Source organism: Microcaecilia unicolor, chromosome 6, assembly GCF_901765095.1.
Source record: "Microcaecilia unicolor chromosome 6, aMicUni1.1, whole genome shotgun sequence".
Lineage (NCBI taxonomy): Eukaryota > Metazoa > Chordata > Amphibia > Gymnophiona > Siphonopidae > Microcaecilia > Microcaecilia unicolor.
In genome coordinates, this window is record NC_044036.1 from 96,854,371 (window position 1) to 96,873,326 (window position 18,956).

General features: G+C 42.3%; 1 protein-coding gene across 2 annotated transcripts in view; it reads left to right on the forward strand.

Annotated features, from left to right (window-relative positions):
• ACBD6 (acyl-CoA binding domain containing 6) overlaps nucleotides 1-18,956 on the forward strand; it is a 255,828-nt gene that overhangs the window by 114,642 nt on the left and 122,230 nt on the right. For both annotated transcript variants that reach the window (XM_030206058.1, XM_030206059.1), the window contains exon 5: nucleotides 6,111-6,216. In XM_030206058.1, coding sequence (XP_030061918.1) covers nucleotides 6,111-6,216 — 106 coding nt within the window. The remainder of the gene's footprint in view (nucleotides 1-6,110; nucleotides 6,217-18,956) is intronic.

Genomic DNA, 18,956 nt, shown 5'->3' on the forward strand with positions numbered 1-18,956 from the left:
TTTTTTTTGTGCTTCTTTTTTCTGGAGATAGTTAATTTAATAAGGCCAATGATAATACCTGGGAACCCTTTGGGAAAAGACTGACACGTTGGTCAGCCCACTGCTATTTGAACTTTGAGGCATCGTTTATTTAGATTGTGAGATTTTTTTATAGCTCCCACGTTCTGGGTTAGCCATCTGTTAGCAAACTGCATGTTTCATGCTTTTTTTTGGGACATCCACAGAATCATTTGTACTCAAACTGCTCTGTACGTCATTTGCCAATGCTGCTGCTCACTTGGAAATATACTCACTCAAGAAGTGCTTACTTTTTTGGATAAGTAATATGGAAGGAGGAGGAATTAAATTACATGTGTCTTGTTACACCTTGCCACTCTTTGTGGTACTCAACATGAGTGCACAGGGGAAGCGGGCAGCTCTCTCTGGGGGAAAGTCAGGCTTGTTCCAGATGAACTTGAATTATGGATTTATTCAGCCTTGTAAAACCTCAGCTGGCATAAATAATTGAGGCAGCAAAAGGTTGGTGTGTGGTGCATACCACTGGGACATGTGCCTCCACCCCTCTCCCCCATTCCCTTCATTCTTATGAAAATGAACCCAGTCTCATTGCTTGGTAATAACAACACCAAGCAATTAAAAGCTATGGGTGGCTGGAGAGAGGAAAAAGGTTCAGTTAATGAGCTTTTCCTCTTCTCTGTGCCTGTAGGAGCCCTTCCAAAGTGGTGAGGTGATTAAAGGGAAGAGATAATTATAGATTATGTGAATATATTTCCCTAGAGATTTCAGGAACATAAACAGTAAGTGTTAACCGGAATCTTAGACTTATCCATTCCCGCTGTCCTTCACACTGTCCAGTGGGCTTTACTTCACTCCTGGTTTCACAGAGCTGAGTAGCCAAAGCCACCTGTTTGTAGCATAAGAGGAAAAGCCCAGGATGTTATCTACCTCCTCCAGACCTTCACAGTGTAGATATCTCTTGCTCAGAAGTAGAAGCCCCTACTACTTTTATGCAGACATGGAAGTGCTGCCATATGGGTTGCTGCACTGGCAAAGAAGCCACGCTTTGAACATTCTCCTCCATTCCTTTGGACACACAATACATTTTGGGTCTCTTGTAGTTTTACAAACTGAATGTTCACATGGCTTTCCTAGCTGGTCCTAATTGAGATGAGTGTTATTTTTTAATATTTAAATGCAAAAATCAATGTGGGACGTGTATAGTGAGTCTGCCACCCTTGTGCTCAGGTGACTGAACATCAAGTTCTCTCAGCTAAGTTTCAAGGCAAAGAGCATACTTGGATTTGTATCAGCACAGATGCAACAAGTTGTAAATGAGTGTATTGGCTTAATGATGAGCTCTGCATCTTCTAAGATTAAATCGAGCTTCCTAGCTCTTTGACACATCTAATCTATTTGTGGCTACATCAAAAATATTGCTTGTGATTCCTTGCTATATGCCTTGGTCACTTCTCGATTTCTTTACTGTAACATCATATACACAGGTCTTGCTTCTGGTCTTCTAAAAAGAGTACAGACAGTTCAAAACACCTCAGTTCGCTTCCGGTCACATGCCTGTCGCTTTAAGCATGTCACCGTCTCCCCATCCCCTTCTTGCTGAACACCACTGTCTCTCAGTAACTTCTAGGATCCAACATAAAATTCTGATGGTATCCCATAAGGTGCTTCACACAGGGATCCCATCATACCTATCCTCCCTGATTGTTCCATGTGCTCTCCATTCTGCAACTGAACACCGACCATCCTTCTCCTGCCTCGAATTCATGCGCCACTGCACAGTTTTCTGGATCATTCCCTCACTCTGGAACTTTCTCCCCTTTCGCTCTGATTAATTGTACCTTAAGTTTCAGGCAGCCCTGGAAACCCACTTCTTAACCTTGGCTTGCAGAACCCTGTTGGCACAGTGGCTAGATTTGCTGGGCGCAGCCTCGTCCTCTCTACTGCTATCTCGATTCGCTTTTCTTTCTTGTAGTCTTCCCCTTCTCTTTTCTGTCCATGATTATTGTTCCTTTCATTTCATTACAGTTTGATTATTAACATCTTTGTTTTTATTGAAAGGTGGTATATCAAAGCCTAATAAAAAAAACATTCCATGGTGGAAAGGCTACAGTTAGGTTCTAATGATTACTCCTGTACTTCAGGTCTTTGTCTGCAAGTGCAGTTGAAGCAGTACTGGGAGGTTTGTGAATTGGGAGCTTATATACTACTTTATAGGTATATCTGGAAGTTCACTAAAATCACAGCACTGGAATTTTATGTCACACCAGTTGTATCCTGTTCTGTTATTTGCTCTTTTAGTTTGCGTTGAAGGTTATTGATGGGACCTCTAGTGTACCTCAGCACAAGATGGTTGCATAGAGCTTTTGCTCCCCACTAGATCAGAAAATATGTGTCAGAGTCGCAACAGCACATCCCTTCTACTGGGATCTACAGCCTTATAATTGGTGAAGGAGATGGCGGTGGTTAAACAGAACAAAATTGAGGCTTCTTTTGCCATTGCTGCCAGTACAAAAAGATCCAAGCACAAGCCTCCAACTCTAGTCATCTTCGACTCCTCCCACTCCTTCTCTGCACATATTCAGCAGACTGCTAAAACCTGTTGTTTCTTTCTCTATAATATCACCAAAATTCGCCCTTTCCTTTCTGAGCACACTACCAGAACCCGCATCCACACTCTTATCACGTCTTGCTTAGACTATTGCAACTTGCTTCTCACAGGTCTCCCACTTAGCTATCTCTTTCCTCTTCAATCTGTTCAAAATTCTGCTGCACGACTAATATTCCACCAGTGTTGTTATGCTCATATTAGCCCTCTCCTCAAGTCACTTCACTGGTTTCCTATCTATTTCCGCATACAGTTCAAACTCCTCTTATTGACTTATAAGTGCATTCACTCTGCAGCTCCTCAGTACCTCTCCACTCTCATCTCTTCCTACATTCCTCCCCGGGAACTCCGTTCACTGGGTAAATCTCTCTTATCTGCACCCTTCTCCTCCACCGCTAACTCCAGACTCCGTTCCTTTTATCTTGCTGCACCATATGCCTGGAATAGACTTCCTGAGCTGGTACATCAAGCTCCATCTCTGGCCATCTTCAAATCTAAGCTAAAAGCCCACCTTTTTGATGCTGCTTTTAACTCCTAACTCTTATTCACTTGTTTCAGAACCCTATTTTATCATCTCATTTTAATATTCCCTTATCTCTTGTTTGTCCTGTTTGTCTGTCCTAATTAGATTGTAAGCTCTGTCGAGTAGGGGCTGTCTCTTCATGTTCAAGTGTACAGCGCTGCGTACGTCTAGTAGTGCTTTAGAAATGATAAGTAGTAGTAGTTGTTAAAATGATGCCAGACCCAGCTGATCTCCAGGAGATAATGAAACCCATGATGATTGAACTGAAAAGATATACTGAAAAGCACCACCGATGCCACTCTGGAGATTAAGTCAGAGCTGGCATTGCTGAAACACCAGTTTGTGGATTCGGTGGAAACAGTGGCAGCCCTGGAGCATGGCATGCATAGAGGTTATTGTTCCTACTGTAGATCAACAGAGTGTCTAGCTTGCTTCATTGCGTAGAGAACTAGAAGAAGTGAACAAGAGGAGCCATCAGAGCAACATATGTGTCCTTGGCTTGATGGACAGAGCTCAAGGCAGTGATTATATTAAATTTGTCCAAGTGTTTTTACCTACTGTGGCTCTGCTAGATCTTAACTTTGAGATGCCTTTAACAGATAGAGCCCATTGTATCACTGCTCGAGTGTCAGCCCAAACACAGAGGTTTATGATCGCTAATTTTTAAAGCTCTGTGTATTTAACAAGCCCTATCCCGTTGTTATCAACAAGCCCTAGCCATCCTTACTTGTGCCAAAAATAAATCTGCTTTGGTTTGGCAAGGGCACTACATAAATGTGGTCACAGATGTTTCCAAAACTACACCACTTAAACAATCATGGCGAGGTCACGGCTCAAGGCCCTTGGTGTGCGCTATGGGCTATTTTAGCCTCCTTGATCACATGTCACTTTTAATAATGCTACCAAGGATTTCACAGTTCCTACTGCTTTGCTGGATGTTATTTCACAATGTGAGCTATTACAAGTGTCTCCTGTTGGATCTTTATATTGTTGTTGCTTTGTGCTTTGTTTCCTTATTACTCATGCTTTAGATCTTATGATCTGAATGGCAATTTCGGATGTAGTTTCTTATGAACCTTCATTCATGAACTTCCGCCCAGAATGTTGCCCGTACTGTCACATGGACTCTCATCTGTGGGTCTCTAAGTTTGCTGTCCCAAAGAGGTGGGAAAATGTGGGATACAAGTACAATACCCGACCTCGGAACACTGTTTAATAAATCCTTGGAGATGGGAGAGGTTTCATGGGATTGGAGAAGAGCTGCTGTGGTTCTCGCAGGGAGTGAAAACATGAAAAACATGAAAAAGGGTCTGCAAAAGTTAGAATGGTCTTACAGTATGTTTGGCAGTTAAAATGTAATGCAAAGAAGTGCAGAGTGATGCTTTTGGAGAGCAGAAATCCAAGGGAGCCATATGTCGTAGGAGGTGAGAGGCTAATATGCACAGACAGGGAGAGGACCTTGGGGTGATAGTGTCCGAGGATCTGAAGGCAACAAAAAAAATGCGGTGGCTGTAGCCAGAAGAATGCTAGGCTGTATAGGGAGAGGCATAACCAGTAGAAGAAGGGAGGTGTTGATTCTCCTATACAAGTTGTTGATGAGGCCCCATCCTATAGTATTGTTTTGGAGGCCATATCTTGCTAAAGATGTAAAAAGACTGGAAGCAGTTTAGAGGGAGGCGACAAAAATGATATGGGGCTTGCACGAAAAGTCATGTGAGAAGAGACTGGAAGACATGAATATGTATAACCTTGAGGAAAGAAGGTACAGGGGAGGTATGATACAGATGTTTAAATACTTGAAAGGTATTAATATAAAAAAATCTTTTCCAGAAAAGAGGAAATGGTAAAACTAGAGGACATGAATTGAGGTTCTGGGGTGGTGAAGTCATTTTCACACTGGCTGCATGGTGTTATAATTCTAATTGACAGGCATGTTAACTACAACATTTGTCCCAGAAAAGTGACTCGAAAGGTCACTGGGTGTTGGTAATGATAACAGTGGCCCAGAAAGAGCCCAGCTGAACCTCTATACACCTGTTGTGGACTCTTCTAGATTTTTCCTCTAACTGACTGCATTGGCAGTTATTGTATGCTTTGCTTACATTTTTTTTCTCTTCAGTAACTGTATTAGAAAAATTCCTACAATAGACCTGTTCATGATCAACTTAAGAACATAAGAAAAAATCATGCTGAGTCAGACCAAGGTCCATCAGACCCAGCATCTTGTCTCCAACAGTAGCCAGTGAATTGGAGCATGTGTGAAAAAAATGCAAAAAACTGAGGTTCTGAATGGTGAATAGGGAAGGAATAAAGATTGAGAGACCCAACAGAGGGAGGTAACTAGGAAGATGATACAATGAATATGTGTTTCTGAGTCAGGAAGGAGCATGAATCCCAGCTGTTTGGTAGGGAGCGGGAAGGATGTGTGGGTATGTTCATGTGGGGAAGGTAAAACTATATCATTTCTCTTTCTGGTGAATAGGCATTATGGGGATAATTTTATGAAGTTTTTACCACAGGTAAACCCTTTTTTCCTTGTGCAAAAAAGACTTTTAAAAATTACTCCATGATATACCTATGTAAAAGTAACCATGGCGGCGAGAAGCTGGGATTTACATATGTCAATCTTCAATATGTACATATGGCAAGGGACATGGTTTTGGACATGTTTGGGCTTGGCTAATGCGAGGCCAAAAAATAAACATGTATTACCAATTTCAGAAGGGGAATGCATGTCTATAGTCTCCAAGATCAGTGTCAGAGTTTATAGCTGCTCCTGGAGATGCTAGGTTTTGCAAAAGTGCTCATTTTGGGAAGCGCTGTGCAAGAGAGTTTTAGAGGAGCTTGCTTCCTTAACCCCCACCCCTAATATTTTTTACCCAAGTGATTGTGTGCTGTGTACCTAATTGGGAAAATGTAGACTTGGTGGTGAAAAATTTCCCCTTTTTTTTTGCCTGTATTTAGGGAGGAAGATAAGAACATTTTTGATTACTGCAGGGAAAACAACATTGACCATGTGACACAGACAATCCTATCAAAAGTGGTAGATGTGAATGTCAAAGATGAAGAGGTAAGGAGAACTGCAATCTTTGGGTTCTTTAGCACTAGAGCTGTACTGAATAGCATATTTTACTATCCGGCTGACTGCGAATACAGTTAATGGGCATTGAGCTTTAACATAACAAATAATAAAAGCAAAGTGTTTATTTCAGTAGGATTGAGCACAGTAGAGCCCCTGATTATTCGTATTTGACTTTAAATCAATATTCAGCCCGAATATGAATAATGCATTTGGGGCACTATTTGGGGTTGAATAGAATTGAATACGAATATTCGGTTCAGCCCTACTTGTTGCATTCCCTTGCCTATCCTGTTCCATCTCTAGCCATGGCATCTGTTTAGCAGAACTGCCACTGGCATAGATGATGTAGTAGTGGGAATAAATGCTTCCTCACCGTACTTACCACCTATGCAAGTGCTCATGTCAGTAGTTTCAGGTTCCTCAGATCACTGCATAAAAATAACAGCGAAGCCTTCATAATGACTTTTAAGTTATCTAAACAATATTACAATAAAGACATAACTAAAATAGAATAAGAGCATAACTAAAATCTTCACTAAAAGGCCAGGTTTTACAAAGCTTTCTGAAAGTCAGGTTCTTGGGGTCAGGTATTCTGACCTCTTTGGAAATTGAGCTCCAAGATTTGGGAGTAAAAGCAAGAACATGCCTTTATCCATGTGCTTAATCACCCAGGAGACAGTAATGCCAATAAGACATTATGGGGTCTAATGAGGCTCATTCAGAGTGCAAGATTTCTATAAAAGCTAGGAGCCCTCGCAGTAAAGTGTATTGAATTCAAAAAAACAGAACTTTAGATATTATTCTAAAGATTAGAAGCCAGTGTAAAGATTTAATACTGGTATACATGGTCCAAATGTTTCAGTGCATGCTAGGTTTAAAGCAAGCTGAAGTTATTATATTTTGCCTGCTCTCTAAACTAAAATAAAAGGGAGTACCTGTGTAGTACCTTGAATTGAATCTGCTTTGTTGCTGCTTCCACTGAGATTTCAGGTTAAAGTTGTTTGGATATTTAATTTTTAACCATGTTATTACAGAACCAAGATACTGAATGTCGTGTTCTAGGATTTCCCCATACTGCTTCGGTGTAATTAAGATTCATCTAACAGTTCAGACCCAAATTGTGAGTCCTCATTTAAGGCCTTTCAAAGTTGTAATTCTCAAAGACATAAGATCGAAGGTAAATCTTTCTTATAATTCAGCAAATGAGTAAAAATTACCAGATAACTTGATAAGGTGGTTGAGACCTGTTTTTCCATTAGTTTCTCATCCTATCAGTGACCCAAGTATCAAACGAAGCAATCTTTTCGTTTGGTGAGAGGTTCTCATCAAACCTCTAGATCTGCTCCCAACTCTCGTGTTTCACAATGATGGGGTCCTGGTCCACTGTTCACAACAGATCTTAAGAGGGCACATTTCCCATTTTTATGAGTAGTGGGTCAAGATTACTTCAGATTAGAGACGGCTGCAAATTAGAAATTTCCACTCCAATCGCAGATTTTTTCTTGGAGTCCCATGCAATGCTTTACACAAAAAGGTTGCAGTACTTTCTACTCTGCAATATTTACAGGCATTAGGGGTGAATGTACCAGTCAGGATCAAAGGCAAGGCCACTACTTGACCTATTTTGTGGTGTCCAAGAAGGGAGAATGCTTTTGTCCAGTTCTTCACCTCAAACAGCTGAACACATTCCTTCGTGTCAAGCATTTCTGGATGGAAATGTTGAAGTCAGTCATGACTGTTATGCGTCCTGGAGAGTGTCTCATGTTGCTGGATCTCAAGGAGGTGTATTTCCATATTCCTATGTGGCCTCCTCACCAGCACTTCCTGTGCTTTGCAGTTCCAGGTAATGCCCTTTGGGCTCTCTATGGCCCCCAGAATCTTTCTAAGATAATTGTGGTTGTGGCCGCATTCTTGTGGAAGGAAGTTATCAGAGTTCATCCCTGCTTGAACGATTGGTTGATTAGGGCCATGACCTTTCAGGACAGTGTAAGAGTCACTTCTCGGGTGATTACACTCTTGCAGTCCCTAGGTTGGATCATCAATATTCACAAGAGCCAGTTGCTTTCCACCCAGCCTGGAGTATTTGGGGGTCCACTTTGACACTCAGCAGGGCAAGGTGTTTCTTCCAGATCACAAGAGGGACACGCTTCAAAACCAGATTAGTCGTTTCTTCCATCTTCAGAATCCTCGCACATGGGATTATGTTCAGGTTCTAGGGTCTATGGCAGCAACTCTCAACATGGTTCCCTGGGCCAGGGCTCACATGACACCTCTTCAGCAGCCCCACTTGACTTGGTGGTCTATGATTTCTCAGGATTACAGTCTGTATCTTCTAAAGACCCCTCAGGAGAAATCCAGTATGGGTTGGTGGCTTCAGTCTATCTTCTCCGGGGATCTGCATTTGCTACACTGCAGTGGATGATGGTGGTGACGGATGCAAGCCTGAGAGGTTGAGGAGCTCATTGTCTTCATCATATGGCTCAAGGCCTTTTTTCAGCAGCGGATGCTGTCTGGCCCATCAACTGTCTGGAACTCAGGGCGGTCTGGAAGGCTCTCCAGACCTTCCAGCCTATTCTCAGAGACCACCCAGTGCGGATTCTATCAGACAAGTGTGGTGACAGTGGCATATATAAACAGACAGGGTGAGACTCTCAAGTTGTCAACTCACAATAGAGGCTCGTCTCCTGCTACAATGGGCAGAGACCCATGTTCCTATCATCTCGGCAGCTCCCATTGCAGGGAACTTGAATGTACAAGCGGATTACCTGAGCAAAAACATTCTAGATCTCAGGGCTTCTCACCACAAAGCAAAGGTTCCTTGTTTTTTCAGCAGAAATTTTTGTTTGGAAGGGATAAATGCTTTTCTTCAATGGTGGCCAGAGATTGACTTAATGTACATTTTCCCTCCTTGGCCGGTGATAGGCAGGGTTCTCAACAAGATCCTGCTTCATCAGAGAGTCTTGCTAACACAGCATCACAATGTGATCCTAATTCCAAGTAAAGCAGTATATCAGCATAGAAGAGTCAGAACCTCAAAGTCTTCTCAGTGCACCTAATAACTATAGATACGTATTTAACAACAAAGAGGCTAAAATAATCCCATGTGGTATACCATAGTCAGGATTTGAGAATAGGACTTTCAAGACCTAAAGAGAATTTGCTGCAAAGACTGTGAAAGGAAACACAATGCCATGTCAGATGAATTAAGAGGCCTTTATCCTCTATCCAGGACTAACTGTGCTGAAGCAGGGTCCATAGTGCTGCCATTTGATTTAAGAGACTTCAGCATAGACCAGGGATTCTCACCCCAGGACTAAGGACACACCCAGCCAGTCAGATTTTCAGGATACCCACAATGAATATGCATGAAATAGATTTGCATATGATAGAGGTGGTTCATGCAAATTTCTCTTGTGCATATTCATTATGGATATCTTAAAAACCAGACTTGCCTCGTGTGTCCTGAGGACTCGGTTGAGAACCACTGCGATAGACTGTATAGCAATTGTAGTCACACCCTGTACTGAAGAGCCACCAAAACGTCTGGTTTTCTGGTTAGCTCTAATGAATATGCATGCATACCTCCACTGTTTGTAAATCTCCTTCATATATATTCATTAGGGATATCCTGACAACCTGGCCTCTTGTTAGTCCTTAGTTGGATTTCCCAAATTGGAAAAGACAGATTGGGCTTGCTTTTCCAAGTATACTCAATTTTCTGAACAAATACTTTGGATAATTTAGAAGCGTCCAGTTCTGTCTTTTCCTCAACAGCACTGTCTAATGTCTCCCTTGTAACATATTTACAGAAGAAAAATAATGGCCATCAGTTGATTTTTAGCTCTTGCATTTTGATCATTAATATACTGTGTTGACCTTGTCAATATTCAGATTATAATTTCTCAGATGCTCGCTAAATTCAGTTTGCCATTTTGATTATACTGTTTACACCGTTGGAGTTCATTTCCTATCTAGTTTGGTCTACTTTAATTCAGAATTATACCAGTACTAGGCTTTAAAATGTTTAGCAGGCTGTACCCATATAAGGCAAATTTATGCACCACTTGCTGTCATTTATCATACCAATTATTAACTAGCCCTTCTATAGGGATGCCTGTCTGAAATTTGAAAACACTAAAATTACCCAAGTGCTTATCCAGGGTCTAGACCTTTCTTGGTTCTCGAAATCCCCCCTCCCCTGATCAGAGTGGGTTTAAGACCAGTGCCTGATAAAAAAACAAGTTAACTAGTGGTGATCAGAGCACACAACTGGATTCACCTGAAGAATACAAACAGACTAATAATTCACTGTTCTAAAATGTGGCCTTCAATATGTGTTAGAGAAACTAGGTATTGAGTAAAATCTTGGGTTATCAAGCATTTTCCTCTGAACTACACAAAAACTTACCAGTCCACATATTTAAGTCACTTAGTGCAAACAGTGCACATTTACAAGATGGAGAAGCTAACTGCACTTAGGAGGAGGTCGGAAAAGAAATGGGAAAAGGATCTGGGGTGTTTTTCAAGTTCAAAAACTGGGTTAGTGTAGAGTGTTGAATTAGGGGAGGGGGGGAAGAATTTTTTTTTTGGGGGGGGGGGGGGGGGGGGGTTAAGTTTGTGCTTTCCTAAAATTTCCTACAGATATTAGAGGTAATATTTTTGCTTTTGAAGTTTTTTTTTTTAATTCTTGTGTATTTGCTATTGTATACGCCATGTTTTGATAATTAATAAAGACTTCATTTAAATAAAAAAAGAGAAATTAGTAGGCAGAGAGAAGTGAGTTGGATCTCATTACCTCTGGGACCCGATAGGTAACCAAATTTGCCAATGATACTGGGACCAAATCTGCCATTGAGGCAGACATGCTTTTGAGCCATAGTACTTACTTTGAGAGGAAAAGTAATAGTACGTGAAATGTATATAGTATTAGACAAATATTTATGCACCATCAAGTTATAGTGTTCTTACAGTGTGCCCTGTCCCCATTATAGGAAGACTTATTTCCTTAGGGAGACCTCTCTTCCTATTCCTCCCTTGTGATCCTGCACTCGTTTTCACTTCCCCTTGTTCTTGGTCCATGGCGCAGATCATGCTCTCACCAACTGTGCCCATCACCAGCACATTGTGTGTCTGTCTTGGAACAAATGAAGTGCTTACACATTCATAGACTGAGACGCCGGGAATTCAATCAGGTACTCTTTGCGACTCCAAGCAGATTTTGGCCCCTTCAGCCGTGACAGCCCTGAACTAGGGCTCTGAATGCTAATTCCAAGGGCTCTTTATTAATCAGAAGTGTTTGAGGATTCAAGTGAACTACAGAAACAAGCCAGCATGTTATATGGTGGTAGATAGCTATGCTAGCAACACGTTCCAAAAGCAAAGACAAATCCTGCCATCTAGAAGGTGAAGTAGCTGCAATACATGTGTATTGTGTGTGCGCTTTGGTTGTACATATTCAGCTACAGGTTGCTGATCACTGTGTATAAAAAGCAACTTTTCTGTTACTGGCCAGAAAGCAATACTTGGGCCCTTGAAATGGAAATGCGTCATTTTATGATGTTTGTCGGTGAAATGCTATGAAATATTAATGCAGGAGGATAAGTGCATTTCAGTTTAGGGAGTGCTCCATGCAAAAGATAGTTCTCATTGGGATGTTTGAAATAAATGGCTAAGCTGATGCTACATGTGAAATGAGGAACAGGTTGCTTCTTGTTTGAATGATCACTGCCTGCAGGCTCCCTGGAAATGGAGGAATAGGTCACTATGGGGTTGATCTTCAACAGTTTTGTCCAGTTAGCATTTGGACTTAGCCAGACAATCCTACAGAATCCTGAGTAGTATAGAATGAGTAAAAGTGAATCGATTTTTCACTCTTTCAAAAAGTACAAAGACCAGGGAACACGCAATTAAATTACATGGAAATACTTTCAAAACAAATAGGAGGAAATATTTTTTCACTCAATTAACAGTTAAGCTCTGGAACTCGTTGGCGCAGGGGCGTAGCCAGACAACAGATTTTGGGTGGGCCTAGGCAAGAAGTGGGTGGGCACCAAGTGTTCTCCCCCCCCCCCCCCCCCCCCAACCACCACCAAAATAATATCTCAACTGATGGGAAAACATTTCTTTCCACCTTGGCAGTCTGCAGCAGGCATGCGCTGAAAAATGAGCATGCTCAGGTGCTGGTATCACGGAGAGTAGCTGGCCAAGCTTGGGATCCCCACCAGCTACCGCTAAATGTGTGCTACATTTGGGTGGGCCTCAGCCCTAAATGGGTGGGCCCCGGCCCACCCAGGCCCACCTGTGGCTACGCCACCATTGTTGGGGGATGTGATAATGGCAGTTAGCGTATCTGAGTTTGGGAAGGGTTTGGACAAGTTCCTGGAGGAAAAGTCCATAGTCTGTTACTGAGACGGAAATGGGGGAAGCCACTGCTTGCCCTGGCATTAGTAGAAAGGAATGTTGCTACTAACTGGGTTTCTGCCAGGTACTTGTGACCTGGATTGGCCACTGCTGGAAGCAGGACACTGGGCTAGATGGATCACTGATCTGACCCAGTATGGCTATTCTTATGTTCTTCTCTGGCTACATTTTGCCTGGGTCAAAAGAGATAGTACTGTTCCAGACAAAGTTTTTCTGCACAGACAGCAGACATAGAATTATCAGGCTAACTATCTGGATATTCAGCAGAGCCTATCTGGGTCCCTTTGTCCAGATAACCGTCCCACTTGCTGCCTTGCTGAATATTGGCATCTAAGTTTAAAGAATCAGGGAATTCTGTAGGGGTGAGGAGGGGTGGAAAGGGATATGCTGGTGAAGGAGTAAAGAAGGTAACTTATGTAGGTTGTGGGGTGTCTCTGGATCCAGAAGGCAAAGAGGCAGTACATACTTGAGGCACTGAATTACAGGAGAATGTTTGCAAAAAAAGGGTGATGCCACCTGGTGTGGAATATGTGCATGAAAGCAGGAGGTTGGTGGCATTTAGTGCAAGAAGTAAATGAGTGCTGCAAGAGGAGAAACAATGGATGCTCCATACGAGTAGCAGTGTGGAAAGAAAGATGTAGGGTGTAAAAAGGTGGTGACCGGGCTGTTGCATTTAGGCGTGCTGGAATTGTGTGTATTAGATGTGAGGGAGGGAGCTGAAACATCACAAGGCTTCCAAGTGGGCAAAACTGAGAGGTAGTCACATTCCGGCAAGTACTTGGCTGATGCTTGTGATAAATGCCAAGGACTGACAGCACTGGCAGCTGAATACGTATTTATATTTTCTGGGAAATCACTTGATGTTGCACATTAGTGATTAGAGGGTGCGACAGATGGTGATGTGCCCATTAAAATGACTTCTGCTACCCACTGTCAGGGGAGTCATTCATTCTTTCAATTTTTTTTCATTAATATGCTGTATAGAAACTGGAAATTAGGACGTGTTCTTTTTACCAGAAGGTTCATATTATCATGCTAGATCCATGGTAATCAGAAATCTCAACTTTTTGCTTTTTTCTTTGGTTGAAATTCATGACTTATAGCTTAGTGTAATTTATATGCAGTTGGCTTGATAAACCTGCTATAAGCCTGGCCGAGCCAACTGCTGTAACGTGAACGAGGCAACGAAGATTTAAGTGGCAGGGTCAGTACACAGGTGCCTGAGAGATGCTTTTTATCCAGGATGTGAAGTGAGTTAAAAAAAAAAAATCTGCATGCTGCAGCAGTGACAATATACCAGCAGCATTTGCACAATCTCTGCATCCTGTTTTATGACTTGTTTGGCAGTGGTATTCCTAGCCATCAGTGTTAGTAGCAGCTCTATTCTGGTAAATAACTCTTCCTGTAATGATAACTGTTCTTCAGCAGTGTCTGGTAAACTGTTTCTCAGTGACAGTGAATCACTGTCTGTGGCTAAAGGAAAAATGCCTTCTGCTCAATGGTGGTGTGACCATTTTCTAGTGCAGGGGGTCTAAACCTAGTCCTTGGGACACACCCAGCCAGTTAGATTTTCAGGATATCCACAATAAATATGCATGAGATAGATAGCAAATCTATCTCATGCATATTCACTGTGGACATCTTGAAAACCAGACTGGCTTGGTGTATCCTGAGGACTGGGTTGTGAATCCCTGCTCTAGTGGGGTTGGTAGAATTCCTGCAGCTGGCAAGTAGCTGTGAGGGAGCCTGTACCTTGATGGTGGTCATAAAGTCATTGCATCTGAATGAAGATTCTGCTGTCATAGGGATTGGACTGTGGCCTCAGTATGGTATGTGCATCTTGATAAGAAGGTATGCCTGTTTTGATCCAGTGTAACCCTCCTTTTGAAGCACCCCTAATTACCTGCTGTCTCCCTGTCTCCTCAGCTCGAAACCTTGGAGTCATCTTTGACTCTTCTCTCTCCTTCTCTGCTCATATCCAGCAGATCGCCAAGACCTGTCGTTTCTTTCTTTACAACATCCGTAAATCCGCCCTTTCTTTCCGAGCACTCTACCAAAACCCTCATCAACACCCGTCACCTCTCGTCTAGACTACTGCAATCTGCTTCTTGCTGGCCTCCCACTTAGTCACCTCTCCCCTCTCCAATCGGTTCAAAACTCTGCTGCCCGTCTCGTCTTCCGCCAGGGTCGCTTTACTCATACTACCCCTCTCCTCAAGTCGCTTCACTGGCTCCCTATTCGTTTTTGCATCCTGTTCAAACTTCTTCTACTAACCTATAAATGTACTCACTCTGCTGCTCCCCAGTATCTCTCCACACTCGTCCTTCCCTACACCCCTTCCCGTGCACTCCGCTCCATGGATAAATCCTTCTTATCTGTTCCCTTCTCCACTACTACCAACTCCAGACTTTGCGCCTTCTGTCTCGCTGCACCCTATGCCTGGAATAAACTTCCTGAGCCCCTACGTCTTGCCCCATCCTTGGCCACCTTTAAATCTAGACTGAAAGCCCACCTCTTTAACATTGCTTTTGACTCATAACCACTTGTAACCACTCGCCTCCACCTACCCTCCTCTCCTCCTTCCTGTACACATTAATTGATTTGATTTGCTTACTTTATTTTTTGTCTATTAGATTGTAAGCTCTTTGAGCAGGGACTGTCTTTCTTCTATGTTTGTGCAGCGCTGCGTACGCCTTGTAGAGCTATAGAAATGCTAAATAGTAGTAGTAGTAGTAGTGTATCACAAGCCAGTGACTGGGGTCTTCTGCCTGTTACAAATTCTCACAGGCTTGGAGGGGGTAAGCTATGTTTGGTGTTCAGACTCTAAACAAAGAGAAAAGTTAGCAAACAGTTTGTAAGATTTAAATGGTAGGTCTTGTTTGTTTGTTTTTTAATATCTTTCACTTGAACCCTCCCTCAATTAGGGGGAATTAAGTTGTAAATTGGGGAAGGAGCTTGAAGGAGGCCAGAAAAGAAAGCTTTGTTGAGAGGTGCTCTTTGTTCTAATGCCAACCTTTCCTTTGCATTTGACCACTGTAATCTCTGACAAAGCTGACATAAAGCAAGGATTTGAGCCTAATGTGGAAAAAAGGATTCCTCCCTCTGGGTGTGAGAAAAGGATGTGAAGACAGGCCCAGATGTTAAATTGAGCGGGATAGAGAGATTGTGAGGCTTGGCACTTTATTTCCAGTGTACTTCACAAATCGTATTTATTACCACACACCTGCCAGACCACAAGTCCCTCAGGGCAAATTCTATTAAGACTGTACTGTGACTTGCCTGTCACTCATTCCCATTGAGAGTCTAGAACTATGGACAAGAAGACTGAAGCTTCCCTGTCGGCTTTCCTAAGTAGTCCACTGTGTTCCCCCTTACCATTTTCTCAACTTAGCCTTGAGATGGTTTGTAGACATATGACCTTGTTAGGAAGGCGGAAAAAGTACAAGTGGAGGATAATTTTATGATAGGGTGGCTATGTGCATATTCATTCACACAATTATGTAAGAGCCATTTGTCATGTTGAAAATGTGCTTTACATGCAAAAAAAATTATTGGCAAAATTATCCCTTCAGTGCCAAAGATAATAGTAAATGTGCATTCTATTGACTTTTCTGTGCTTATACTGCTTTATCTCTCTATAGCACCATTATTTAATACTAGCTGACACCTGGTGGGATTCACTGATGGAGCCTGCTCATTCCCTTTGCCTCTGCCTTCTGATTGCTTCTTGAGTCTGATCCCATCTCTGTCCTAAACATTTGGACCCCCCAGCCATGCCCAGCTTAAACATGAACCCAGTACTCTTCATTCCTCCCCTTTTCCAGAAATGTCCACCCTCTGCAGCAGTCTGTCTCCCTCTCCCACATCTTCTGTAATCACTCCATTCTCAGCAGTCTGTCACTCTCAGTCCTACCCATCTCCCGCAGGCTTTCTCCTCTCTCTGTCCCTCTTTGTGCCTAGCAGTTGCACGTGCACTTTTGCTTAATCCCTCATATCCTCAACAGTTACTTTCTTTGTCTCAATTCTCTCTGTTCTTAAAGCTGCTTCTCTTGTACCCATTTTCTTATTTGCTGGGTGTCCAGCCAGGCCATGCATTTTGCCAAAACAAGTCAATGACAGCACCTCCTTCACCTAGTGGCCTGCATTGTCAAAGACTGGGCCTCCCAGGGTACTGAGGGAGCTCAGAGGAGTCTTGGCGGGACTTCTTAAGGATTTATTTAACTGATCTTTAGAGATGAGAGAGGTACTAAGGGATTGGAGATGAGCTGATGTGGTCCCTCTTCACAAAAGTGGAGACAGTGAAGAAGTGGAAAACTACAAGCTGATAAGCCTCATGTCGGTGGTAGGAAAAATAATGGAATTACTGCTAAAGGAAAGGATAGTGGACTTTTTAGAAGCCAACATGTTACAAGATCTGTGGCAACGTGGCTTTACCAAAGGAAAATCCTGCCAAATGAATCTGATTGACTTCTTTGACTGGGTGACCAAAGAACTGGATGAAGGGCGTGCAATAGATGTAATCTACTTGGATTTCAGCAAAAACCTTTGATATGGTCCCTCACAGAAGACTTGTGAATAAGCTGAGAGGGCTGAATTTAGGACCCAAAGTGGTGAACTGGATTGGAAACTGGTTGACCGACAGGTGGCAGAGGATGGTGGTAAATGGAATCCGCTCAGATTCAGGCAGGTTAATAGTGGAGTTCCTCAGGGGTCTGTGCTGGGGCTGATTCTGTTTAATATTTTTGTGAGAGACATTGCTGAAGGGTTAGAAGGAAAAGTTTGCCTTTTTGCAGATGACACAAAGATAGCCAATAGAGTGGATACCCTGGAGGGATTAGAAACCATGAGAAGGGATCTCCAAACGTTAGCATGTTCGAGGGTCTGGCAGTTAAAGTTTCATTGTATCATTCTTTATACCAGTATAACTAAATATTACTCTTACTCTAAATTTTTATTTAAAACAATTTTTTAAGATGTTGATGCCCCTGTACAAGCCACTGGTGAGGCCCTACTTGGAGTATTGTGTTCAGTTTTGGAAGCCTTATCTTGCTAAGAATGTAAAAAGACTTTGAAGCGGTTCAGAGAAAAGTGACGAAAAATGGTAGGCTTGATGACCTAAACATGTATACACTGGAGGAAAGGAGAAACAGGAGGGATAAGGATATGATAAAGACATTCAAATATTTGAAAGGTATTAATTTGCAAACAAACCTTTTCCAAAGACAGGAATATGGTAGAACTAGAGGGCATGAATTGAAATTGAAAGGGGGAAGACTCAGGAATAATGTCAAAGAAGTATTTTTCACTGAAAGGGTGGTAGATACCTGGAATGCCCTCCCATGGGAGGTGGTGGAGATGAAAACGGTAACAAAATTCAAGGAATCCTGTTTAGAAGGATTGGATCCAATGAAGCTTAGGGGAGATCAGGTAGAAAAACCAATGTTGGGCTGACTTCTGCAGTCTGTACTCTGATGGAGGCTGAGTAGATTTGGATGGGCCAGAGTGGAGCTTTTCTGGTGCTTTGACAACAGTTTCAGAAATTTTAGAACAAGGTCAGTGCCAGACAGAGTTCTACAGTATAATCCCTAAAAATGACAAGGATAAATTAAGAACAGGTATACATATTATGTATCACGTCATACCATATGCTGCCATCTACTATGTTACTATGGGGCTCATTTTCAAAGCACTTAGACTTAACAAAGTTCTATAGGTTACTATGGAACTTTATAAGTCTAAGTGCTTTGAAAATATGCCTCATGTTACTATGATATGGAGATACTGGGTTACAAGTGTAGGAGAGGGAGAAAGAGAGAGATGAGATGCTGGGCTATAAGAATATAGCAAGCGGAAGTAGAATTTGGGCATGATGGAACCATATGGGAGAGACCATGGGGGTTATCAAGGAAGTGAGTAAGAGAAGGATGGTGAGCACAGAGGGTACAGTATAGAGTGGGTGAAAGAGAAGAAAATAGGAGGCCAGGGATGAAGTGAGACAAGAAGAAATGGGAGAGCTAGGTCCTGAGAGGAGGAGATAGAGGAATGAAGATTGAGAGGGTGAAATCTGAGAGAAAAGAAAGAAAATATGTTAGAGACAGATGTGGTGAGGGAATGGAAATAAAGATGGGAGGAAAGTGGAGAAAGGAAAAATGAACCGCACCCACCGGAAAGAGAGCAGCAGACAGACAGGAAAGCAAAAGAGAGAAATTGTGATTAACATGATTGGGAAAATAAAATGCCCAGACAGTAAAAGGTATATTATTGTGGAATATATTATCTTTGGGAAATGTCCATCATGAATGTCTTTG